The 27,695-nt window shown below is 42.6% G+C and overlaps 1 protein-coding gene and 1 pseudogene across 2 annotated transcripts in view; both read left to right on the top strand.

Moving 5' to 3' along the window:
• DYM (dymeclin) overlaps window positions 1-27,695 on the top strand; it is a 315,716-nt gene that overhangs the window by 72,741 nt on the left and 215,280 nt on the right. For both annotated transcript variants that reach the window (XM_045296193.1, XM_045296192.1), the window contains exons 7-8: window positions 7,381-7,506; window positions 9,330-9,472. In XM_045296193.1, coding sequence (XP_045152128.1) covers window positions 7,381-7,506; window positions 9,330-9,472 — 269 coding nt within the window. The remainder of the gene's footprint in view (window positions 1-7,380; window positions 7,507-9,329; window positions 9,473-27,695) is intronic.
• Window positions 18,652-27,695, top strand: part of LOC105978630 — a 23,121-nt pseudogene continuing 14,077 nt past the window's right edge.

Raw genomic sequence — 27,695 nt, 5'->3', positions numbered from 1 at the left:
AAAGTTCCTGGGCTGATGTGACAGCCAGGGTAACATGTTGGCTGTTTAAAGTTGGTTTTGTTTTGGCGATTGTGTAATGAAAATCTTTGGAAGATTGTACAAGGACATTAAAACCTTTTTTTTTTTTTCTTTTAAAACCCACTCCACTCAGCATGGTAGAATTCTTTCTTGCTTCTTTCAAGTGCTGGCTTCTCTGACCCTCTCCTCTGATTACTTGGCACTTAGGTGTTTTCCCTAAAACCCACCCTTGCCCCCCATTCCTTGTTGAGCATTATGGAAGGCTACGGCAGCCGATGACATTACAAATCATCTTGTCCAGTGTAGTTGTGCACCAAGCAGAAAGTGAACTGGAAGAGCTACTTGCTAAAGTTAGCAGCAAGCGAATCAAGAACTTAGAAATCACTCCTGGTTTCCTACACTTGAGCCTGTTTTCTTTTAAATTAAAAGATCATTTTGTTGGGGGTTCTTACAGTTCTTATAACAATCCGCCCATCAGTTGTATCAAGCATATTTGTACATAGGTTGCCATCATCGTTTCCTAAGCATTTACTTTGTGTGAGCCCTTGGCGCCATCATGGTCTTGTGCAAAAGGCAGCAGTGCTGTTTTGGTGTGTGGACTATATGGGTTTGGACTTTAGTTTGAAATTAATCTATCTTGGCAGTCTCTTCCTATATAACATTTAGGCAGATGTCTCGCTCTTTATTTTTCCAATACCAACTTCATTGAACTATAATTCACCTGTCGTAGAATTTACCCCTTTCAGGTATGTTCTCCAGCGGTTATTGATAAGTAGCACAGAGTGGTGTGACCATCACCAATACCTAATTCCAGACTTTTCTCACTCCAAAAAGAAACTTGGACCTATTAGCAGGCGTTCATTCTTCAGCCCTCGATAACCGCTAATCCGCTTTCTATCTCTGGATTTGCTTATGGTGGACATTTTGTGTAAATGGGATCCTATAATATGTAGCCTTTGGTGTCTGGTTTACTTTCATTCAGCATAATGGTTTCAAGATTAATGCAGGCATAATATGTACTGATACTTTATTTCCTTTCTGCTGTGGGAAAGGATTCTATTTCATGTATGTATATGGTGTGTTTCATTTACCCATTCATCAACTGATGAAACATTTACATTGTTTTCCCTTTTTGTCTCTTATGAAAAATGTTGTTATTAATATTCATGCACAAGATTTCGTATACGCACATTTTCTTTTCTTTTCTTTGTACATATATTTTCAATCTTGGGGGATATAGACCTAGGATTAGAATTGATCGGTCATGAACTGAACTGTTTTCAATAGCAGCCACCCTGTTTTATACTTCTACCATTAGTGTAGAGTTTCAATTTCTCTACAACCTTTTGCATTCTTTTCTAAAAACAGCATAATGAAACAAATAAAAATGACATAGTATTGCATTGTAAGCCAATATTAAAAAAGTATTTCATTTTGTCCATGGGTGGGGTATTAGGATTGTTAACATTGTTTGCAATTAAAGAATGCTTCAGTGAAGAGTCTTATATACATTTTCTTCTATTTGCAAATGTAGGGGTTGGTAAATTCCCCCAAGTGCAACTGCTAGATCAATGAGTAGATGCATTTATAATTTTGCTATATACTAGGAGCTACATAAAGTTCATGGAGAAATTTCATAGTCTTTTACTTCCATTTTTCCATAACCATTTTGAAGGCACCATGTTTTGCTAGATTGTTTCACTTTACAGTTTCCCAAAATTGGCAGCAAAAAGAAAGACCGTCAACAAGATGGATTAACACGGTGGGTGCAGCAGTGGGCTCAGACATTCAGAACCTGTGTAGGAACATCCAAGCCGCTCGGGTCAGTGAACGTTTGCTGGAGGGTGTAAAGTGAGTCTAGAACTCTGAAAAATGAACACGAGTTAGGTAGACAGTTGGTCACCGGGTCGGCGCCATCATGCAGGTTCAGAGCTACCAGCGATCATGACAACTGGGCGTAGCCCTTGATGGGTCCTTGTGTCTTACCCAGGTTTGTCTCTTTCAGAGGGCATCTCTTAAATGGTTCAGAGGGTTTTCTCTATATGATTTTTTTTAAATTCAGATGGACAACAGAGCGTGAGGTTTCTTATTTTGAAGTAGAGTTTTTTTAAAAGCGTTAGTCTTCCTTAATATTATTTGTAATAGAAAATGGATTAAATGAGGGCATGAGCTGCTTTGCCTCAGTCTTGATCCAAACAAACGTTGAGTAATTATTTTTGCGTTTGTTACTTAGTTCCATTACTATGACCCCAGGAGTCTAGTGAATTTTGTACAAGGCACTAAATTATGAAATAGTACTTGGACGATGGGAATCTGAGCTAAATTTCAAGTAAAATTTGTGCATGAGTGGACATAATTCGCTTTTTATATAAACAACCCGTTGTTGAGTCCATTCCAGCTGGTAGTGACCCCCTGGCCGGCTTCCCATGGCTGCAATCTTTCTGGAACAGGACTGCCTTATCTTGCTCCCCCAGAGGGGCTCGTGGACTCAAACTGCTGACCTTTCCGTTAGCAGCTGAGAGCGTTAACCACTGTGCTATTAAGACTCCATTTCTTGGGTTTCATAAACTCAAAATAATAACGAATTGCTCACTGTGTATAGGATTGCTTTGAGTTGAAATTTCAATGGCAGTGATTTTGGTTTGGTTTTGGTGTTGATGAGTATAGTAGAAAAAAGACTATTATCCAAATAAGTGAATACTTGTTATCATTTGTTGTTTTAGATGCTAAGTTAGATCTATTGGTGATTAAGATATAAATTTTAGTTGGTGAAATCTATAGTATGAAGGTGTGCTAAGTCCAGTGAACATATTTTAGTTGATTGTAAGAAGTGCCTTGTGAAGTGGGCATTTTAGCAGAAACCCCCCAAAAGTTAGAGCCCTGTGGTAAAAGAGCTTTCCAAGCAGAGGGATAGCATACGTGCAACCTTGAGATGGGAGCATGCTTGTGTATCCCAGGACCACTACGGAGGCCAGACCACCCAAGCAGCACAAGTCACGGCGGAGGACGGCGAGTGGGAGGCGAATGAAGTAGGTTGGTGAATCCGGAGTCGCACCGTGTCTGGCACTCTCATTTAAGGGCGTTGCGTTTTACTCAGTGTGGACAGCGACTCGATGGTTGTTATTGTATGAATACTCCTTTGTGCTCAGAAACTGCTTTGTGGCTGTAAACACTATCTTTAGACAATGAAACTTCAAAATGAGGGTCTTGATAACTAGGCTGTATGCCATTTGAGAAGCCAGACAACAGAATGTTGCATCAGGATTAGTAACAATCTTTGGAATGCACATGACACAGCCTTGCTTGCTGAAAGTGAGGTGGACTTGAAGCCCTTGCTAATGAAGATCAAGGGCTGTAACCTTCAGTCTGGGTTACAACTCAGTGTAAAGAAAACTGAAGTCCTAACAACTGGACTGGTGGGTAACTTCATGAGAAACGGAGAAAAGGTTGAAGTTGACAAGGATTTCATCTCGCTTGCATCCACAACCGATGCTCATGGAAGCAGGAGTCGAGAAATCAAACAACTATGTTGGACTGGGTCAATCTGTTGCACAAGACCTCTTTAAAGTGTTGATGTTGATGAATACGGATGTCACCTCGAGTACTGTGGGAGCCCCTGACCCAAGCCACCGTGGTTCCACTTGCCTCCTATGCGTGTGAAAGTTTGGCTTTGAGTAAGGATGTCTGAAGAATAAACTGATGGATTTGAATTACGGTGTTGGCAAAGAGTACTGACAGTCGCACGGACCACCATCTGTTTTTGAAGAAGTACAGCCATAATGCTCCTTAGAGGGGAGGCTGGCAAGACTCTGGCTCGGACACTTTGGCCATGTTACCAGGAGAGAGCAGTCCTTGGAGAGGGGCACCATGCTTGGTGAAGTGGAGTGGCAGCAGAAAAAGAAGACGAAGACTCCTGAGACCATGGTGTGGCACAGTGGCTGCAGCAGTGAGCTCAACCATAGCCACAGTTGTGAGGGCGGCACAGGACCCGGCAGGGCTTCCTTCTGCTGGACAACGGGTCATTTGAGTTGGAGCAGACTCGGTGGCATCTGACCACAACAATGCCCTCTGGAGCGCTGCTCCATTACATACTTAAACGATCTGTTCTATGGAGCCATTTTGTCGGAGCCTGTTTTAATCCACCTATCTGAATATTGCACTGTCAGGCCCTCCCCTCCCCTCCCTCCCTCCCCCTCCCAGGAGCCGGCGGTTTAGTATGACAATGAGTAATTTGCATGGTGGGTGCTAGACAGATTTTTGGCTCTTAATGAAATTAGCCCTGAAATCTGAGTCTTTCTGATGATAGGCAGAACAAGGATCCCTCCTTCAAAATTGCTAGAGCCTTACTTCTTAGAAGCTGTGAATATGCTGTCTTACAGGACAAACGTTTTCTTGTGTATGCGAGTCAGGCTACTAAGGACCTTGAAATGTAGAGATTACCCTCTGTCCTCCCCGTGGGGCACTCTCTCTCAGGACTTATCCCTCACAAGAGTTTTGTATACCGTATCTGTATCAGCAACCTTTGCAAGATCGGTGCCTAGCAAATTATCTTGGCAGAACTACAGACCCAGGGTCAGAAAGCGACATATGAAGAAAGACGTGCCGTCCTACAAAGGGGAATTGCCAACAACCCCAATGACTAGGAAGTGAATTCTCCCCTGGACCCTGTGGCAAGCCCGCAGCTGGCTGGTGCCTGGGGTTTACCTGACGAGATTTGCACCAGACCTCTGAGCTATAGAATCAAGGAGAATAACTTGGTCCTGGGGCAAGCCATCTAAGTTTGTGGTGAGTTGTTAATGACAGCAATATACAACGAATACGATGCGAATGGAACGTATTCAAAGCATTCTGAAAGCAGACATTGTAACATTAGATTCTAAGTATAGGGATTGGAGATCATTAATTCATTACAACTAGTATTAAGTACCTACTACTTGCCAGGAACTGTAGTAAAAACAACAATTCAAACTCACTGCAGTCAAGTTGATTCTGACTCACGGTGCCCCCATAGGACAGGCTAGCGCTGCCCCTGTGGGTTTCCTAGACAGAAACTACGGGAGCAGTCTCATCTTTCTCCTTCTGAAGGAGTGGCTGGTGGTTTTGCAGCCCAAAATGTAACTCACAGTGCCAGGCCTCCTTAGGAACTGTCGTGGAACCTTGAAGTAAATTCATGGGTAGGATGGGGACAAGGGCTTCCTTCAGGAAATTCATGGTTCTCAGTCACTTCTGTGATTTCTTGGAGCTTCGTAGGAGAGAGACGGACTTTGCGCGCCTGAAGAATGGCTCAGAAACCACAGGGCAGTTCTACTCTCTCCTATTGGGCCACCTTGCTTGGAGATCGGCTCCATGGCAGTGAGTCTGGTTCGTTTTTGTGAGTCACTTTTTGGTCAGTTTTTTCCTTTACATTTTAGGACTATAAGTTAAAGAAACTTTCGAACATAGAAATGTTGAGATAATAAAGAATCCCTTTATGTTTATTATTTAGCGTTGGTAATTACAAAACCTCTCCACTCATGCTTCAGCTATACGCCTCTCTACAACCATCTTTTCAAGCTACCTGTTGGATGACTTCAATAAAAATTAAGATAAAATCGTGTCATTGATCTTCAGTTTTAGGTGAAATTTGCTAAACAGTTCCCTAGTGATACAAGGAAAATTCAGGCCTTATTTTAATTTATATTATCTATCTCTGGATTCATTTATAATCTTTAATCTGTTTCTTTTTGCTTGAAATTTTGTGTAGACTTCCTTTAGTGGACATTAAAAAATTACCTAGATTCATTTCAAGAGAAAAATTGATAGAAGAGTTGTGTTTTGTTGGGTTAGTATATACAACAGTAAGTTTCAGCATTTCAAGGAAAAAGAATCGTTCTACAGTACTTCGAATGTCAGCGTTCTGAATAGATTTAGTGATTATAAAATAAGAGCAGTTGCATGGGCCTTATAGTGTTTTATATACTTTATTTTTAAGACGTATTTCTAGCAGTAAAATAAATTCTTACAAAACCTGGTTAAATTTTAACTTGCCCAATACTAGGATCAGGTCATTTTCATAACAAGCCTTCTCCTAAATACATATAAACTACTTTTCTCTGGGTTTTCCATGAATACTTCAATGACATAAAATATTTTGGTCATCTTTGGGAGTTACTCTTTTTGGTATGGTGCTGAGATTTCCACTTTCCTGGTCTTCACATTGAACCACTCCCCATGGCAGTCCTGTTTAAACCTACACTAGCTGCCATCTTCCCTGATGGCACTATATCCTGAACTCCCTGCCCAGTCAACATTTTTATTTCCTTTTTATTTCATCTATGATTCATTCCTTTAAAAGGGGTTAATGATCTTGGAACACTAAGGGTAGTCGTACATAATAGAAATGTGCTGTATGAAGGCGTCCTGATTGGTTCTTTGTTCATATTTTCCTGGACATGTGAAGTTAGCTTTGAGAAAGTGAACCCTGGAGCCAAGACCTAGGGCTCACCACTCTTCTGAAGGCAAAGTTTCAGCTCCAGAAGGCATCACTGGCTGCCCTACATGGTCTCTGCAGTTCTGCAATGTGAGTGTTTCTTTCTGGACTCCGGCACCTACCACCCCCACCACCGCAAAGCAGGTGTCAACCTCAGGGCTCTTAGCATGCTGCCAACTTTACATTTTCTGTGAATAGACTTGTCTTTCCTAAAGGAGCTGGAAGCTGGGAAATCAGACAGGGTTTTGAGCTGGTTCCTTCTGGTTAGACCCCTTGCTGAGAATTTGCATTTCCACCCTAGGTTCACAGAATCAGAATTTACATTTTTAGCAACAGCGCCATTTTCCCAAGAATCCCTTGGGGATCTTGTTCCCTTTAGCAACATTTGGATTTGCTGCCTGGGGTGGAAACGTGGATTCTCAGCAGTGGTCACACTAGAAATGAACAGGTTCCAAGCCCAGTGGGATCTAAGGAAGCGAGGGGTCCTGGTGGCATAGTGGTTCTCCTTTGGGCTGCGAACCTCAAGGTCAGTAGCTTGAAACCACCAGCCGCGCTGCCAGAGAAAGACGAGACTTCCTACCCCCATAGAGAGAGAGAGTCTTGGAAACCCACGGGGCGTTCTACTCTGTCCTGTCGGGTCACTAGGAGTTCGAATCAGCTTGATGGCACTGAGTTTGGGTTTGGGGATTCTAATTCAAGAGCTAATGGCTGGGGAAGAGTTTAATGTTTTCACTTGCCGTGCACTTTGTATTAACCATTATTTTTTAAAATTACATAGAAAAATCTGACTGACTGGCTTTGAGTTTTTAAATGTTGAGCTTATTTTTTAAAGGGCAGTGTTTGAGTTGTTCCAGGTGCTTATTGTTCTGTGTTTCTCCCCTTGATTTCTCCAGAGATATCACATATGAAATATCAGTAGAAGCGGTATCAACCATGGTGGTTTTTCTTTCCTGCCAACTCTTCCACAAAGAAGTTTTACGACACAGCATCAGTCACAAGTATTTGATGCAGGGCCGATGGTATGTTGGCTTCTAAAATTGGCCTAGTTATTGTCTTCTCGTGTCAGTCTCTGTTTCTGGTCTTGCTTTTATATTTGTGTTGTCCCACCCCTGCAGCCAGACAGCTCCTCTCGTCCTCGTATCAGTGCCTCAAACCCAACATGTATGGAGTGAGGCTCGTTTTCCTGCCCCAGCTCGCCCTCCCTCCCTGCCCTTCTCCCCTCCCAGCTTCTCTAGTGGCTTCTGAATACAGTTGAATCTCTGGGGTCTCCCTCCTTCTCCACGTGAAAGGTGAGTGCAAATGAGCAAGTCCTGTTTGTCCATTCAAAATTCCTGTTGTATCTTTCCTTTCTCGCCAGCCCACAGTTGGTGCCCTAGCTGCCCAATCTAATCAGTGCCCATGGCCATGTGTATGGGCTACTCCAGCGGCTTAACTGCCTCTTGTCAGGCGTTCCCTGCCTGCACGTAGTCAGAAGGTCTCTAGTGTGTGCTCACCAAGTGCCAGGCACTCATCCGGTCGGGACCTGCGGTTGTGAGGCTGCACAGAAGCTGCCGGTGTGTCCCCACTGGTCACTGGGTGGGAGGAGGGGGCTAGGAGTAGATAAGCGCGTGTGCGCGCGCGCGCGCGCGCACACACACACACACACACACTCATCCTGTGGATGGACTGGACTGTCATCCACCTTGACAGTGGAAACAGGCACAGAGAGGCGTAGAAGAAAGTGCACAGGGGCTCGGCTGACTCGCACCCCCTTCCTCCCCGGCCTTAGTTTCTTCTGTGGTATCGTCTCTCACTCCGCCTGCCTCGTGGCATACCCCTCAGGGTTCTTTGGAGCCTATTTGAATATCTCTGGAACGAGAGACTACCTGGGATTTGGAGCCCGGAGGTCGTCTTTACCTTTGTGTCCGGGAAGCCCCGTCAGAAAGCTCAACTCTGACGGTGACATGACATGGAATGATTCTGAGTTGAGGTAGCACTTGGTGTTGTGGGGATGTGTGCACCTCTCCCTTAAAGACTCCCAATCTTTTTTTTTTTTCCATATAAAATGCCTGAAATGTCGAGGTTGCCCTTGGCATGCGTACAGGGAAGGCTGAGTTATTTCTCAATTGTTGAGGCTTTATAACACGGCGTCAGATATATGAACCACAATGAGCTCTTTACTGAGTCTTGGTCCATCTTGGAAGCCATATTTTTAAAGGCTCAGTAATATATTCAAGAGTCTGTGAACATTTTCTCCTGGATTGTAGGAATTGGTTTATCGCCAACTTGTGGACACATGACCCCTTTGCCTTGTTCTCTTTTTCTTTTCTCCCTGTCCAATTTATAAAAGCAAAAGTATTAACATTAAAAAACTATGCACATACATTTATATAATTGTATGGCACATAAATTTCATGCTTAAAAAGTGCAGGCTATTTTAATAGATTGAATAGAATTTAATAAATTCTCACTTTTTCCTACTGGTTTTACTTTCTACTATTATTTTTACATTTTACTTTTTATTACCATTACTACCACTCTGCATATGCCAAGTGTAGTGTATTGTGTGCCGAATTTATAGTGTCTCATACTGTTGTACAGATTACAAGTGATGTAACTGAAACCGAGGGGTTTGAAGTGATTTGAGCAATGTTTTCTTATGACCACATAAGAGGCAAAGCAAGAATTACACCTCAGGTCTGACCACAAAGCCTCTGCTCTTCACGATTCTGTGACAGTGCTAGATTTATTTGAATTGTAGTAACCCATTTACATGTGTAACAAATTTATTTCTGTGTTGTTATACAGAATCAGGTGGCTACCATCAATGGGAGTCATTTCTTTTTCTCTTTTTTTCACACAGCCTATCCTACACCAGCAGACTTGTGAAAACCTTGTTGTATAATTTTATCAGACAAGAGAAACCGCCTCCTCCGGGAGCCCATGTTCTCCCCCAGCAGTCCGATGGGGGAGGACTACTCTATGGACTTGCGTCTGGAGTGGCAAGTAAGTCAGTCTGCTCACGTTTCCCCAGTTCTTTAAAGCTGAGAGTGTGATCGGGAGACAGGGCAGTACCTGGTGGGCAACTATAACGATACTCTTCTAGATCGTCAGAAGAGAGCTGGGTCTTTATAGGGTAGACAGTGGGCTGTGTGCCCACCGAGCCATGTGGCGGCCAATACAACGTCACAAGGAGGTTGTTGACCAAAGCCGCTGCCTTGGATCAAGCCATGCAAACACTCATGACAAACTTCTTTGGCTAAATAGTTCCTCGCTTAAGTCAGAATCGTGACCCTAGCTCCTTTTGGGTTATAAGCCATTAAAACTCTTACAAGAAACTGAATTGTCTCTTCAGCATAGCAGAAGCAGGATTTTAGGCCAAGCCTCCATTTGATCCAAAATGCAGTTTGATTTGGATCTGGGGAAACCATTCCAGTCATGCTCTATGCCTTGGTTTTAGGGTTTGCTTAGACAATTGATTTTGTCTGATTAGGCGAGAGGAATTCTGTTCACCCGGCGGCTGCCCTAACAGTTTGATTGCATCTGTACAATCAAAGTCACTTTCAGTGTTAATTTTCCCATTCTGTGTGGTGACTTGTTAAATATGTACAAATGATGAATAGATTACTTATCTATAAATCACCATTTTTCAAGAAAAATGTTTGCAAATAACCTTGCATATTACATGAGTTCTGGCTCTGCAGTAAAAATAAAAATGAAGCCTCTTAACTGTTTATGTATTAAGAGGCAATCTTTCTATTTTAGGGGCCTTATTGGCTAGGTTTCTACAGGACTAATCAGGCTTCATTTTCCTGTTAGTATTTGGTGTTCATTTATTCAGTGATGAATTAGTACGTCGTGAAAGGTTTTATAGTAAACTCTGGAATGGCGCAAGCTTGCACTGCTGTCAGACTGGGACCGAATTCCCTGCCTGAGGAGAGCTCAGTGGTGACGCAGTCGGTGGGCTCCAGTTCTGCGTCAGTGTTGAGACCCAAAGACCCGGGAAGCATGGAGTGCTGTGGCTTTTCCCTGTGTCATTATGGAGGACCTAGGTCATGTGGGGTGCACGTAGGCTCTTTTCCTGACACAGACACCCGTGCTGTACGGGAGCAGTTGGGCAGTTGTAGGTCTGAAAGGGCACTCGGACTGCTCCAGCGGGACTCACTCTCCTCACTGCCTAACTCGGAGCTCAGCTGTTCGGGAGAATTGTAAGCAGAACTAACGGCTTCCTTAGCTGAGTTACGCCTGTGGCGTGCTTACCATGCTCGGGGAGGACCTGAGAAGGCGTTATCGGTATCGTGTGATAGCACTGTACAGAATGCGTCTTGGGAAGTCGTTTGGATGACAAGACCTCATTCACAATGGTAGGATTGCTCAGCTGGCGTTAGCAATCGATCTGAGTTTTCCAGACTTTCCTAGATTGTTCCCTCCTCGGATTTCTTTTGGTATTTTGATTTGAATGACATTTGTGATCACTCGTGCCTCCACTGTGATCCTGAGCATCCCACCCAGGAAGTCAGACCTGCTGCGTAGGGTCCCCACGGCACTTCTGCTCGATGCCGTCACATTGTAGGAGGTGAGCAAGCTCACAGCCGGTCTGGTCATGACCTCCAAGGACGGTGCAGTGGCTGTTTTTGGTCACTCAGGAAGGCATTAGAAATCTGTTCGTGGTTCCCTTTTTTTTACCCCCCTATCATTAAACTGGTATAAGTATTTAAAAATGGAATATTTTCAAAATATGGTTGGAGATTTGGGCTGGTGGGGGAGTAGTTAGGAGCTCATTTAACTTCCCTCCTCAAAATAGCAACGATACTTGGCAGCATTTCTTTAAGGAAACATAGTTCTGTGCATAGTTTTTTTTCCCCTCCAGTTATGTATGTATCCTATCAAAAGGAAGCCGAATTCAAAGAAAGAAGAAGAAAAAGGAAGCCCCAGGTGGCACATGTCGCCAGGCGAAGGAGGAGCCCCGGTGCCCTCCCGGCTTAACTCCTGACTGAAGGGTCTTGTTGAAACCACCAGCTGCTCTTCACTTCTCTAGTGAAGGGGAATTGCTGAAGTGTGGCTCTTCCACCCATTTCTCGTTAACTCCCACCAAAGGGTTGGCTGAGATCGTGCAGATAAGGCTTAGAGATCTGTAGCTAGGAGATTGGCCAGTTTTGCCGTTCCTCTGTTAGAGGGCTCTCTCAGAAGCAGGGACAGGGAGAATGTCCAGGGACATGAAGAAGTTGCAGCACAGTGACCATGAGACTGGGTGGCAGAGCAGTGGGTGGGCTTCCCATCCCACAGAACACGAGACCAGGGTCTGAGACAGAGAGAAACTTGACCACTGACTGAGGAGAGGTGCTGTTGTGGACCAAAGATGGTGCCCTAATGTTTGTGGTTATCAGGCCAACAGGTAGCCCACTGCACCACGAGGAATGTTTATGACCCTTACTTAGGGTAACCTGTTAACTTCCCTGATACATCTCCATAATTGAATATTACTCCGAGCCCCATGCGGCCATTGCAAAGGAGGGTCAAATCCAGTAGAGTGGGGGAAAATGGTTGGTGTCCGAATAGAGTAAAAAGGAGGGAGGGTTGAGATATGTCTGCCCTCTGCCTTGTGGCAATGGGCCTTGGGCTGGTGTAGAGATGGATTCTTCCTGGGAGGTCAGCTGTGACTTCCATGCCATTTCCTCAGCTTCCATAAAGGTTCATTGCCGTGGAAGTCTCGGGGTGGTTCTGTTCGCACTAGGGTTACTGCGAGTGGGAATTGACTTGATGGCAGTGGTTTGGAGTTTGGTTGATACTTGGAATTTAAAGACAATCAAATTATAGTGGACACTTAAGTTTGAGAATTACAAGGCTAGCTAACCTTGCCCCTTTGTTGGCCATCGTACTAGGTGAGCCCTTGGCACAATGGTTAAGTGCTGGACTACAAACTGTGGGGTTAGTGGCTCAAAGACACCAGCTTCTCAGTGGGAGAAAGATGTGGTCATCTGGTTCCATCGGGGCTATACCCTTGGGAACCCTCTGGGTCAGTCAGTCGGTTCTGCCCTGTAGGACCACTGTGAGTCACAGTTGACGTGATGGGACTGAAGTTTGGGGTTTGTTTTTAAAGAAGAAAAGTCTTTGTGCATTGTCCATCAGGCCCCGTGTGGAGGATTTACCGAGTGTTTAGATCCAGCAGTACAGCCTTCGAAACCCAGTGGTTCTCCCCTGCCTGCCAGAGCCCCTGTGCGTTGGAATCAGCAGAGGGTTGTTGGTGTACTGAATGTCACAAACATGAGTTCAAATCCAGAGAGCTTTGTGACAATATAAACTATTTCCTCAGTTGGAAGCCTGGTGAGGATTTGTTGTGGGGAAAGTTGCTTGGTAGTGGCTAAAGAGGATTCCCTGGCTTTTAAGACCTACGCACAAAGATACGAGAGGGCTTCAAAAAGTTTGTGGAGAAATGGAATGAAAAGATAATGGGATTTTCCCACAACCCTTTGGAAGCTTCCTCAGATTCATGAGACTGGAGCCAGTAGTCCCCCTGGTGGTAGGAGATGCTAACAGAGCCTTCTCGTGAGTTCACACCCCACGCCCTTTTCCTGATCACCGCATCTCCTGCCCGCATTTCCCCTCAGCACCTCTTCACCACCTGTCCTCTTCCACGCATTCCAGAACGTAGAGACCGGGTTGGTTTTCCTTATTCAGGATCCATATATTTAGGGCGGAGTCCCAGCTCAGTGCCACCCCACTTCTTCAGCTCTCCAAGTCTCGTTATCCCAATTTGTAAAACGAACACTGACCTTTTGTACAGGGTTCCTGTGAGGAATAAATACAACAGGTATTCTCTTGTCAATAACTCTTGTTAACTTGCACTGAAAATCTGCTTCTTACTTAAAATAAGAATCCTTGAAAAGAAAACACATTTCCTTCAATGCACTCACTGTTAGGGATCAGAAAACCTGTGACAGGTTTATACAAAACAACTGAAAATGGCGAATTTATGTGAAAAACATTTTGAAAAGTGAATTAAATTGGATAACACATCAGACATGTTTTTGTTCTTTCTCAAATTGGCTTTTCATTTTATGAAGTGCAAAATTTGGCCATGGAGAGTCAGAAAGGAAAATTTCATTGTTAAACAGATACTGCCCACAAGAGATTTCTCCTTGCTTCCTAATGAACTTGCTGCGGTGGTCATTTTCATGGTAGCGCTTCTTGTTTTCAAAAGGAGCCCCAGTGACTTGGGTTATGCACAGTGGGCCGCTAAAACACAAGGTCAGCAGTTTGAACCCAACCAGCTGCTCCGCACGAGAAAGATGAGGCTTTCTGCTCCTGCAAAGATTTACATCCTGGAAAATCCAGAGACGATTCTATTCTGTGTTGTTGGCTCTCTGTGAGTTGGAATAAGCTTGATGACAGTGAGCTTGGTGATTGTGTTGTTCTTTCTCTCTCTTTTTTTTTGCTAAGAGATATTTTCTTTTTGGATATTTACAGAATTAGCCAGTGAAAATATTTTGACAACAACAGAGGACTTGATGCTTCCCCAAACCAAACTGTAATAAATAACCTCTAAGGTTCATGTAGCCAGTGGTGTCAGGAATTCTGGTCCCCTTATGGTTAGAAAGGGAATAGATAGTTAATTTTTGCTCTGGTCTCCCAGCACATCCCCTTACTGTGGTAAAGGTGCTCTGTGAGGCACATTCCTGAGATCCTTACCTCTGTGATGTGTCGTGGTGAGGCATGCTCTATGGTCACAGGGTGTGAAGTGGGTTGTGCTGGAGTTCTCCTGGCTGGAGTTCTCAGTTTTGGAGGCCGCTGACCTTGCTTGTAGGTCGACAGTGCAGGCATCTTTCTGCTCCAGTCAGTATATTTCCCCGGCAGCTCTGCGCGGTGGTGGCGAGGAGGCCTGTGGCCAAAATAGACCCTCTCAGTGAGCCGCTAAAAAGAGGCCTTTCCAAGTGGTAGGAGATCCCTTAAAAGGCAATTCTGGGATCAAGACAGATGGTTTTCTTTCCGGATTCTGTGAGCCAGCAAATATATTGTCCTTCAGCAAAGCGAGCTCTGGATTATGATCATTTTGTATGAATACAGAAGGTAGAAGTGTAGACGTATAGGACTGTGGGTGCTGGCTTGTTGTTTCAATGTATTGTTAGCTGGGTGAAAGTTTACAGAGCAAATTGGTTTTCTGTTTAACAGTCGGCGCCCATTGATTGAATTCTCTTCAGTGTCAGCAGGTTTCCCACTTCCTTCCAGAGTGTATGAGTTCCCTCTGTCCTTCTTTCCTTGCCCTTCCTGCCTTCTGAGCTCCATTCCTGGGACGGTGCTGTCCTTTTGATCCCTTGAGGTTGATAGTTCTAAGGAGTGCTTATCTCCCTGGTGTTAGTGTTTACCTTATAGGCCTGTCTACTGTGTGGCTAAGGAGCTCTGGTGGTACTATGGGGTGAAGTTGCAATGGGGGAAAAACATTTCCCATCACTGCAAGGTTGGTGGTTCAAATCCACCAGCCACTCCGTGGACAAAAGATGAGGCTTCCTACTCCCGTAAAGGTTTGTAGCTGTGGAAACCCTATTATAGAGCTTCAGAATGAGTCAGAATCTACTTGACGGCTGTGGGTTTTTGTTGCTGTTGTTGTTATTCTGCCGCAAGTTGAGGCAACAGGTAAGTTCAGTTCCAGGCCTGAAGATTGTCTCAGGGCCATGGTCGTGGAGACCCCACTAGTCTCTTGTAGACCAGCAAAGCTGGCTTTATTATTTTGAGTGTTGTTACACATTTTTCTCCGACTTCTATGAGGAATCTCCTGTTATCGTCCCTTTCAGAGCCATGGACAGTGGTAGGTACCATCTAGCTCTTCTGGTGTCAAGGTTATGGAAGCTGGGGCTCCTTGATGGCCCATTCGTCCTGTGGATTGATTGTTCTTGGGCACCTTTGGATTACTGTTCTGTGCTCTGGACAGGGAGAGATCCTAGGTGCACCTTAGATGGCTGTTGATAGACCCTATTTGCAACTCAAGTTAGGATGTGGCACATTGTCTTTGTGGACTGTGTTGCGCCAGTTGACCCTGATGTCCCTTGAGCCCCAGGTGCAGCCACTCATTCCCTCAAAGTGTTTGGTTAGGGTTAAGAAAGTTTCATAACTTTGCTTCCTCTATGTTCTGCTGTATTTGTGACTATAATTGGAACACATAAAACATGGAGAAATATAGTCTTTGTCAAACCGATGTACAAGGGTGTCTTAAGAAAGCCTGTGGAAAAAATGAAATTTTCCCATGACCTTTCTGGAGCCCCTCATATAGTATCGGTGCGTATAGTATTCCTGGAACCCCTCATATAGTATCGGTGCGTATAGTATTCCTGGAGCCCCTCATATAGTATCGGTGCGTATAGTATTCCCGGAGCCCCTCATATAGTATCGGTGCGTATAGTATTCCCGGAGCCCCTCATATAGTATCGGTGCGTATAGTATTCCTGGAGCCCCTCATATAGTATTGGTGCGTATAGTATTCTGGAGCCCCTCATATAGTATCGGTGCGTATAGTATTCCCGGAGCCCCTCATATGGTATTGGTGCGTATAGTATTCCCGGAGCCCCTCATATGGTATCGGTGCGTATAGTATTCCGGAGCCCCTCATATGGTATCGGTGTGTTTAGTATTCCCGGAGCCCCTCATATAGTATTGGTGCGTATAGTATTCCCGGAGCCCCTCATATGGTATCAGTGCGTATAGTATTCCCGGAGCCCCTCATATAGTATCGGTGCGTATAGTATTCCGGAGCCCCTCATATAGTATCAGTACGTATAGTATTCCCGGAGCCCCTCATATAGTATCGGTGCGTATAGTATTCCGGAGCCCCTCATATAGTATCAGTGCGTATAGTATTCCCGGAGCCCCTCATGGTATCGATGCGTATAGTATTCCCGGAGCTCCTCATATGGTATCGGTGCGTATAGTATTCCCGGAGCCCCTCATATGGTATCAGTGCATACAGTTGCGTTTGCCTTCCCTCTCCCGTTTAGTTTGCAGGTTTGCCTGTGTCTTGGCTCGCTCAGAGACTGCTGTGAGTCTCTTACTCTGCTGCGGGATTGTGTCTGAGCAGTCTTGACTTTTAACTCGCGTGCTCCTCTCAGTGCCCCCTTGGCTTTGGTGGCTTTGTGCTCACCTCCCTCTGACTCTTGATTACTTCCCCTCCCTCCAAGTTACTGCACGTGTGTGCCCTGTGGCTGATGACTTACCCTCTTTCTCCCCCACTCTGGGTAGCCTTCAGAAAATGTCTGTAAACCTTTACTTTTAAAACTAGTAATGGTTGATTAATTTCAGCAGCATAATGTCTCCCAGGTTTATCCATGCTATGAGGTGATTCATCATTACTTTTTAACATTGTGTAATAGTTCATTGTACACATGCACCGTAGTTTGTTTATCCATTCTTCCATTAATGGGCATTTAGACTGTTTCTGTCTTTGTGCTGTTGGGGGGCTGTTAGGCCTGGATGACTAGAGAAACAAAATCCAGAGACACTCATGTATGTAAGAGAGGGCTTTATATCAAAAGTAACTAATATATCAAGCAACCATTCCAGCACATCCCAGATCCAGCCCTTAAGTCCTTTTTCAGACTCACGCAGCACATCCAGTGGTGCAGGATCAGGAAGGTCACAGGCTGGTGGGTGCAGTCTTGTGGATCCAGTGGTGGTGGCTGCATCGCTGGGCTGGGTTAGGTCTCAGTGTGGCTCCACATGGCTTGTCAACAGGAAGGTGAAGCAGCGAGAGAGTGTGGCCAGCCTCCAGGGAGAAATAGAGAGGATGGCCTTGTACAGCCATTTATCTCCATTGCCCTCTAGTCAAGCTCTTACCTGGTGGACAGGCTAAGTTACCCGCATGGTTCCTAAAGGAGCCATGTTGCTACAAAAAACCCCATCACGGAGTAATCTTGTGACCAGTATGCATCTGTCCTTGCCACAGATGTTGAGGTCATATAGGAAGTAGTAGAGTTGGTAGATCATACATTTATTTCTCTAACTTTTTAAGGAGCTACCATGTAGTTTTCTATCATTTTTTCAATCTCAGCAGCAGTGTGTGAGGTGTCTAGGCTCTCCACATTTCCCCCCAGCATGATTTGTTTTTTGTTTTTTTGAACATTGCTGTGAACGCTGGGATGAGATGAACTTTTTGTTTTGATTTCTGTCCCTCTAATGGTTAATGATTGTGAACATTTCTTCATGTGTTTGTTGGCTGTCTAAAATGTCCTTTTTTGATGAAGTGTCTGTTCATGTCCTCTGCTCACTTTTTTTTTTTTACTGGATTGTCTTTTTGTTATTGGGGTATTGAAGGTTTTAATAATACATCTTAGAACTTAGTCGCTATTCTGATATGCTAGTGTCAAAAAATGTTCCCTAGCCTGTAGATTCTTTTTATTTTAATTGGTGGAGTCTTTTGATGGCATAAATGTTTAATTTTTAGGAGGTCCAAGTTGTCTAGTTTGTCTTTTGCTGTTTGTATGTTTTAGTTACATTTGATACTGTATTTATATCATCTTTTAGGGTTCCTAAGTTTGCCATTATTTTTTCTTTAAAGATCTTTATACCTTTAGGTTTTATATTTAGGTTTTCGATCCTTTGTTAGTTGTTGTTTTAACAGTGAGAGAGATGGATTGTGTTTCATTTTCCTGCAAGCGAGTATCCAGTTTTGCCACCAATATTGTTTCAGAGCCTCTTACCCAATAATGGGCTTTGCTCCTTTGCCAAAGATCAGCAAAGATCAGATAGGTGGATAGATTCACTTCGGGGTTTTCAGGTCTTCCCCTGCTCCGTGTGTGTGCCAGTACCAGGTGATCTCCACGACCATGGCTGTGTGCTAAGTGTGGGTCAAGGAGTGTGATGGCTCCTTCTTTGTTCTTTGTTCGTTGTTTCCTTATCCAGGGTTTCTTTCTGTTCCATCAAAAGTTGCTGTTTCGATTTTCCCCATCTCTATGAAGAATGATGATGGAATCTGACTTGGGATTATCTGTACATCACTTTGGGTAGTAGTGATATTTTCACAATGTTAAGTCTTCCTATTCATTTATATAATTATGCTTTGTTTTTGTTTTGTATTCACGTTTTGCAGTTTTCTTTGTTATATAGGGCTTTTGGGTCACTGGTTAAGTTTATGCCTAAGGAGCTCTCTCCTGCTCTCGCGTCTGGGCTCCCCCCATGAGGACCACCAAGGGGGACTGAGGTTTTTGATGAAACTGAGTCATGAAACTGTCACCACTGAATTGAAGAGTGGAACACAGGTCCATGGGACAATCACAGGTGTTGATGTCAGCATGAATACATACGCATCTTAAAGCTGTGAAGATGACCCTGAAGGACAGAGAGCCTGTCCAGCTGGAAACCCTGAGTGTTCGTGGAAACAACATTCGATACTTCATTCTGCCAGACAGCTTGCCTTGGATACACTACCTGTGGATTTTGAATCAAAGGTGAAATCTAAGGATAGGGAAGCTGTTGCAGGAAGAGGAAGAGGACGTGGAAGAGGAAGAGGTCGAGGTAGAGGAAGAGGACGTGGTCGTGGTAGAGGAAGAGGGGTCCTAGGTGATAGTGTCTCTGGAGATTATTTCAAAGTGATAAGTGATGTGGGATATTTTTTGTGTAGGTTTTGTTTGTTTGTGTCAGTTTTTAATAAACGTAAATGTTCCAAGACAAAAAGTTTATGCCTAAGAACTTCATTTTGGAGGTGGCTATTGTAAATGTTATTATTTTTCTGATTTCCTTTACCAGGGTTCTTTGTTTGGGGGTAGAATTGTTTGACAAGTTTTTATATGTTGATCTTGTACCCTGCACTTTGCTCAGTCCTTTCAGTTCCTGGAATTTTCTGTGTGTAGGATCCTATCACCTGCAAATGAAGGTGGTTTTACTTCTTCCTTGCCAATTTGAATGGTTTTTAATTTCCCTGTTTTGCCGTATTACTCTGTGTGGGACTTCCAATACAGTGTTAGATGGAAATGTTGATAATGACCAACCCTGTCTGGTTCCTGTTTGCAGGGGGATGTTTTCAGCCTCTTTTCATCAGGCCTGATGTGGTCTGTTCATCTTGTGTCTGTGTCCTAAAATACGTTGAGGGATTTTCCTTCTATTCCTGTGTATTTCTATTTTGCTGAGCGTTATAGTTTTTGGATTTTGATAAGTGCCTGTTCTGCATCAATTGTTGTTTTTGGTGGGTTGATTCCTGTGTTTTATTCATGTGATTGTTTCTGTTTATTGTGTTTCTAATACTGAACCATCCTCGCACACCTGGTACAAATTCCACCCAATCCGGGGTCTGTTATTTTTTGACATCTTGTTGGATTCTGTTGGTTAGGATATGGTTGGCAGTTTTTGCGTCTTTGTTCATAAGGAATATTGCTTTGTAATTTCTTTTTTGGTGGTATCATTGCATGGTTTTGGCAAAAGAGTTATACCTCATAGAATTAGTTTGGGAATATTCTACCCTTTTTTATGTTCTGGAAGAATGTGAGTAGAATTGCTGACAACTCTTCTAAATTTCTGATAGAATTCATCTGTAAAGCCGTCTTTTTATTTTTACCTGTTCAGTTTCATCTTTTGTAATGCGTATATTCAGATTTTCTATCTCAAATTGTGTTTGGGAAGGTAGTGTGAAATTTGTCCATTTCTTCTAGATCTCCAAATTTGTTGGTGTACAATTCTTCATAGTAATCTGCTGTGTTCTTTATTTCATTTGTTATTCGTGTTCTTTGCACCTTCTTTGATAAATATCAGTTTTCTGTCAATTTTTAATCCTTTCAAATAACCAACTTTCAGTCTTGTTAATGCTTCCTATTTTTCAGTTTCGTTTATTTTTGTTTGAATCTTTATTATTTCTTTTTTTGGTGGCTTTTTTGCTGTTCTTTTTCTAATTGTTGGAAATGCTGGAGTAAGATGATGATTTTGGTTCTCTAATGTTTGTGTGTATTGCTATAAATTGTTAATGAGCTCTGTTCCAAAGGTTTTGGTATATGTTTTTTCTTACTACTTTGAGTCAAGAGTTTTTTAAATAACATATTTGTATTCTACTAAAAAAGACTTTCTCTGTGTGGTGATATACAGGTTCAAATTATTTGATTTTTTTACCCTCTTTATCTTCCTGTTGAAGATTTCTAATCTTATAGCATTTTGATCTACAAAGATGTGCTGTATATACTCAAGTATAAGCCGACCCGAATATCAAATGAGGCACCTAATTTTACCACAAAAACTGCATTAAAAATGTGCTGAAAAACTCGGCTTATACTCAAGTATATACATGGTATTTAGTATTTTAGTATTTTTAATGAGACTTGCTTTGTAGCCTAACTTTGTGTGTTCTGGGGAATGTCCCATGTGTGCTGGAAAAGAATGTCGATTGTGTTGCTGTTTGGGTGGAATTTTCTGTCTAGGTCGGTGATGTCACGTTGGTTGGTTGTGTTGTTTAAATTCTCGGGATTGGGGTTTAAGTGGAGAGAAAATGTTTTGAGAAAGGATGTACAAATGCGCTTTACACAATTGATGTGTGTATGGATTGGGATGACAGTTGTATGAGCCCCTAATAAAATGTTAAAAAAGAAAATTCTTGGGATCTTTGTTGAATTTCGTGCTAGCGCTCCTTCGTTGAAAGTAGAACTTACTTCGGAGTTGTCTATTTTTGTCTTCAATTTTGTTAAACATTCGATTTATGTATTTTAGGGCTCTTTCGTTGGATGCATAGATATTTATTTTGGTTATGTCCTCTTGTTTGATTGACCCTTAAGTCAGTATGTAAGGCTCTTCATTGCTTCATTTGTTCTTTGCCTTAAAGTCTGTTTTATGAAAATATTAATATTTAGTATCCTGTGCCCTTTTGGTTGCCATTGACTTGAATCAAATGCCAGGTATGCCAGTGAGTGAGGGGTTTTGGACCATTAACTTAATTTCACGGTAAAATGAGGATCATACCCTCCGCGGCCAGTCGGCCAGGGTGATGAATGCATGCATGTGATGTGAGGCCTGACTCAGCGTAACGTGTTGCTGTTGCATCTCCTTGGACTCGTGTGACCACAGTAGTAGAACAGGATGGAGTATCGCATAGTTCTGCACCGTCTTAGTAATCATTGACATTTTTTCATTCCATCAGGTACTCAACAAAGGGTCACTCTTAGTCACAGTCATTACAGAGCACAGTTCCTGGGCTACCTATTTAAAGACAACTCCATGTTGTTACTGTTACTATTGAGTGCCGGTGGGTTGGTTCCGACTCACAGCTTTTCCTGTGTACAGAAGAACGGGACGCTGCCTGGTCCTGCACTAGCTTCACAGTCATTCCTGTGCTCGAGCCCACGGTTGTATCACCACGTCAATCCGTCATGCTGCGAGTCTTCCTCTTTTACTCTCCCAAACATGATGCCCTTCCCCAGACAACATATTCAAAGTACGTGAGATGCAGTCTCGCCTCCTTTGCCTCCAAGGAGCGCTCTGGCTGTACTTCTCCTGTCGGAATCCTCAGTTCCTTCAGTGTTCTTCCCCAGCACAACTCAAGCACAGTTATTCTTCTCTGGTTTTCCTTATTCAGCATCCAACTTTGATATGCATATGAAGCAATAACATACCATGGTATGAGTCAGGTGCACATTGGTCCTTAGAGTAACATCTTTGCTCTTGAACACCTTAAAGAGGTTCTGTGCAAGGACACAATCCCACTCACCCTTAATATTATGCAAATTTCCTCTAATTTTGAAAGGATCGAGCCAACTCCTACTCACATGCCACAGTATAACACATTCTGTCACAATCACATTCACACACCGTTTTTAACATTGAAAAGCTTGAAGCACTTCTCTATTAACCCAGACCCACTGACGTTGAATCAATTACGAGTCACGGTGACCCTAACAAGGGTTTCTGTGGCTGTATATCTTTATGGGAGCAAATAGCCTCAACTTTCTCCCTCAGAATGGATGGTGGATTTGAACCACTGACCTTGTGAGTAACAGTGCAACCCATACCCTACAGTGCCACCATGGCTCTTGGCTGTCAATAACCAAAACCAAACTCACTGCCATTGAGTTGATTCTGACAGAGAAGAACTGCATGTGTGCATTTTTAAGGTGGTAAATCTTTACTGGAGCAGAAAGCCTCGTCTCTCTTCGCAGAGCAGTTCAAACTCCTGACCTTGCAATTAGTAGTCCAAACTGTGTATGACTAAATAGAATTGTGTGCACCTGAGTCCACCTACCTACAGACTCTCCTTAAAGACACAGGCCTGGATTTAACCCTGGGAACTGTCGCTAGTATATATACATACATACGTATATATATGTGTGTGTGTGTGTGTGTGTGTGTATATATATGGTCAAACAACTCTTATCACACAATCCATACATCCATTCATTGTGTCAAGCACATACAAATATTTTTTGCTTTAAATGTATTAAGAAATTGTGTATGTGGGGAGGAGTGGCCTTATAATGCTGTACACATTTACTCAGATTTTAAAAATGTAAATTGTCAAAAAATGTGTGCAATTGATATACATCTATAAGAGATTTCAGGCAGTCTTAAAATCATTATGCTTAAACAAGCGGCCATTTAGCAGGGAAGCAACAACGCCCACATGGAAGAAGCACACCAGTCTGGGTGATCATGAGGTGTCGACGGGAATAGGTAGCAGAAGCTCAAAAACAAGCAATCAAATTGTTGTAGATAAAATGAAGACCCCCAAACCCACCAGTAAGACAACTGGGCAGTCCCTTTCAAAAGGCCACCAGAAGGGATGATATACTCAGGGTGCAGAAAAGCACTGATGGAACGTATAACTATCCTCGAATGCTTCGATATGCTCTCCCTTTACTGTAACTGTCTTGGTTTTGTCGTATTCATCTTGTTAGACCCACGTGTTCATTTGTAGAACTAAGGTGCTTAGGTGAGTGAACTCCAAGATAGATAAGCCCTGCAGAAACTGGACCGTGAGTCACGATTCCGGTTTGGGAGGGAACTGATAACAACGATGACTGCATAACCCCGCCCGAGGGGGACGAATGACAGAATCGTAGGTGAGCGGGTACACTGGATGATGGAAGATATGTCCAAAATAATAAATAACAATAATGGTAATAGTATGTAATACAACAATAAGGGTGCGGGGGGAGGGGCGGTAAGGGGGAAGGGAAGGAATAAAGGGGAGTCGATATCAAAGAGTTCAAGAAGAAAGAAAATGCTCTGAAACTGATGATGGCAGCAATTATGCTTGATCTAATTGAATTATGGATTGTTGTAATATCTGTAAGAGCTCCCAATATAATGATTTTTAAAAATATGCTTAAAATTTGAGAACTAAATTTACAGCATTTATTCCATTTTTATTTTGACTCTATCCTCAATTTTTTACCATGAATTTTAATATGTATTCCAGCATTTCAGTTGTTTCTAATGTATAAAAAAGGATGAAATGAGGAATGCTTAACTTTGATGTTTCTTGTGTGCTTTCAGTTGTCATACAACGCTGTAATGCCATTATGGCTGAGTATTTAATATTTTGAAGTGCCAAGCCTAATTAAATGTGTTCTGCTAAGCTGCACTTTCCATCACGATTACTAAGGCCTTACACAATATCTTCTGATAGATGGTTTTTCCATTTGAATGAGCCATCAAAAATGTTTTTCCCCATTGCTTACAGAGATGGCTGTCCCAGCCAAATTAGAAGGCCTAAGTAGTGATTGTGTGTGCAGGCAAAGCTGTAGAAAGAATCTAATAGAGTTTGTAGATTAAAACAGATTATTTCTTCCAATTTGAGCTGCTTGAAAGTTACTGAATTTATTGTGGCAGATACGGTATGTGGTAGTTGTAATTTATTTTACATGATAGTCCTCTTTTCATTTTGGGCATTTTCTGGAGTGGCTCAGTGGAAGAATGAGCTGTGACATTGAAAGCCGAGGTGCTCAGGAGGCATGGTTGTGAAAGTCGCGATAGCTCAGTAAAGCACTGTCACTTGCCAGAATGGAAGTGCTTTGTAAGCACTAGTTCTCTTTCTCAGTTCATTTCTGCTTGGAATGATGGGAGATTGCGTGCATTAGATGATAGAATTGCCTTCTTGTTCTTTTCCAGGATCCTCTCATTTTTGTGCCATAAAATTAATCATTCATTGCGGTCAGCTGGGTTGTTTTTCCTTCAGGGATGCAGTAAGGATTTGGAATACTGCTTAGAGCGCATTGATGACTGCTGAGCTTTAAAGTAGTAATAAAAGCCATTTGCATTTTCACTGCTTTCTAGCAAAGATTATTGTTTCAGAAATTAGACTTTTTTAAAAAGGCATACATTAAATCATTGGAAGTAATAGAGTACGAAAGTACTGTAGAGTATTGCCTTGTTATCTTTTGTCTTAAAATGTAGCGATAACTTGTAAACCAGTTTCATGAAATGTCTTTGAAAGTCAAAAGCGATTTTGTCTTTCCTGCTCCGTGTTTTGTATAGTTTTAGGCTAACATCTTTCTTCTTCAGCCTTTCTGCTTGCAAAATCATCAGTAATATTATGATGATCCACCTCTCCTTTCTGGCTTATTTTAAACGGTGGTAAATACAGTTTGAATGGTAACCTCCATAGCACCCTTCACCTTAACTGCATCAAATTAGATACTACTAGCTATCAGTATTGGTTTTTTAGACCCATTTCACTGGCGCTCAAGCTGGTGGTATTGAGCTATCATGGTCTATATTTTAGGTAGCTCCAGGTGTTGTGGGCTGAGGGTGAATATTGAAATGTTTTAAACTTGTCTTTCCAAAAGGCTTCCAAAAGACTTTCCCAATAATATTTTCAATGTTGTTTTGATGCTAACCCACTCCCAACCCAGTTAGTTTCTTCACTTAAACACATTAACAGATATTAATTTTAAGAAACCCTTTTCAACAAGACTTGTTCTCAAAAGAACAAGAAGGCAATTCTTTTCAACAATAATAGTTCCAAAGTATAATGTTTTCCAGAAACATACCAACATATTTTACCTGTTTACAGAACCAGGTTCATCAAGAGGTGACACTGAGCAAACGGAAAATTGTGGGTTTGTCTATTGTATTTATTTATTTATTATTATTATTATTAAAGATCATTTCTAGATCTGCTGTACTTAGCTTTCAATTGCTATCTCTGTTCCATTTCCGTCCACCCTCCTTAGGCTTTTAGCCTCTTCAGTGCTCTTGGCTTGCTGGTAGCCACTACCTTTTCTGGCCTCTGTAGCTGCTGTGTGTGGCCCAGACTTGAAGTTCCGCTTCCATCTCTGGGTGGCTCTATTGCAAGAAGCAGTGGGAGCTCCAGGAGAAATGCATTATGCTCATGAGCTTTAGTGAACCTTTGGGAGCCCCAGGTTCTTAGGGGGTTAGGTATGGTTTTAGACTAGCATCACATGGAGTTCATCATTAGAATGGTGAGAGGGTCAGATCTGTAGAGAACCATTTTGTTTCTCTGGAGAGCCCTGGATTCTTGAACTGCCCAGGCCCCTGCTAGATTGTGTAGGAAGTCTTGTGAGCAGAAATTGGCACGTCATTCACACCTACATCATCAGCCCCTTAGCAGCTAGCTCAGGGTGTGGAAGTGCCAAAGGTTTGTGGAAGGAGTGCATGTCATCCTGCTTCTGACCACGTGCTGACTTCAGCTTTCAGTGTGGATTACAGTTCATTGTCATGAAAACACAATTCCCACAGCTGGCCCAGTAAACATCATGATTCATGGAGAAAAGGCTGAAGTTGTCAAGGATTTCGTTTTTCCAGGATCCATAATCGATGCCCATGGAAAGCAGCCGTCAAAAAAAATCAAGTGACATAGGACATGGGGCACATTTTCTGTTAATGTGTTAAAAAGCCAAGAAGTCAATATGAAGACTAAAGTGAGCCAAGCCTTGGCATTTTTAATGCTTGTGAAAGATGAACAGAGAACCAGATACTGAAGAGTTGATGCATTAGAATCGATGGTGTCGGCAAAGAATATTGAATTGAGTTTGCCATGCACTGCAAGAACAAACAAATTTGTCTTGGCAAAAGTACAGCCGGGTTGCTCTTTAGAATTACGGATGGCAAGAATTGACTCCCTTAAGTCCTATTATAGGAGAGACCAGCCCCTGCAGGGAACATCCTGTATGGTGTAGCAGAGGATTCGCAAGAAGAGGAAGACGCTCAGTGAGATGGAATGTTCGAGTGGCTGCAGCAGTGGGCCAGCGATGACTGTAAGGATGCTACAGGACTTGGGTTGCTATGAGTTGGAGCTCACTCTATACCTAGCAACAAAAAGGTACCAAACCCAAAGCCATTCTTATTGAATCTATTCTGACTCTTGGTGACCCCATCGAACAGAGGAGAGCTGCCTAGTAAGGTTCCAGGTCTGTAACAGAGGACTGCTGCATCTTTCTCCCTCGGAGCAGTAAGTAATTCAAATCACTGACATTTCAGTTAGTGACTGAGTACTTAACCCCACAGGGTAACCAGGGCGCCTTTATCCAAAAAATAACTGGCTAATATTTTGCTATTATCTCCTCTGCAAATGTGCATTTTATATGTAATGCATAATTGATGTCATGTTAGTTTTGCATGTCTGAGGGCATCTTTTGTTCTCATAAAGCCATGTGGACAGATATTAATCTTTCGTACTTTATAATTTTATATTCAATTAAAGTAGCATCTTCAAATTTTTTTTCCCAGCTTTTAGATTCAAGTTACAACTCATAAATTAAATCAATTTAAACAATTACTTTCAAAGAGGGCTTTACCTAATTTTCAGTTAACTCAAGTTAAACAGCTTGAGTCTCATGTAATCAGTCGTATTCATAAGCTTAGATAATTAAATCCATTAAAAATAAAAAGCTGCCATTGTAAACTTAGTATATTAGATTTTCTTTTTACTCCGAATGCCTAGGCAAGGCACTCCCCACCATGTTACTTAAAAACAATTAAGTAAATTCAATATACTTGATCTCTAGTTCTCTTAAACGTTTAGATATTATTTACAAAATTATGCTGTTTTTCTGTCTTGGTGGCATACCGATCTAAGGAGAGTCTCTTTAATGGTTAAACTCACTTGGGGCCCTTTGACTGACCCTGTGATATGTGGAAACACCTTTGTTTACGTCTTTGGGGGGGGGGCGGTGGCAAGTCTCCTCTGGCCCCTGTGGGTTCAGGTTGCACCCATGAACAATACTGTATTCTTTAGGGAAATTGGTGTGGGCCAGTGCCTCTCACTTTCTCCCAATTATTGTCCGTCTCAGGAACCTTTTAAAGGAGACCTGGT

The sequence above is a fragment of the Echinops telfairi genome, unplaced genomic scaffold (genome assembly GCF_000313985.2).
Source record: "Echinops telfairi isolate 266 unplaced genomic scaffold, ASM31398v2 ScPeMD7_7400;HRSCAF=8409, whole genome shotgun sequence".
Classification (NCBI taxonomy): Eukaryota; Metazoa; Chordata; class Mammalia; order Afrosoricida; family Tenrecidae; genus Echinops; species Echinops telfairi.
This window is presented reverse-complemented; position numbering and strand designations above follow the sequence as displayed.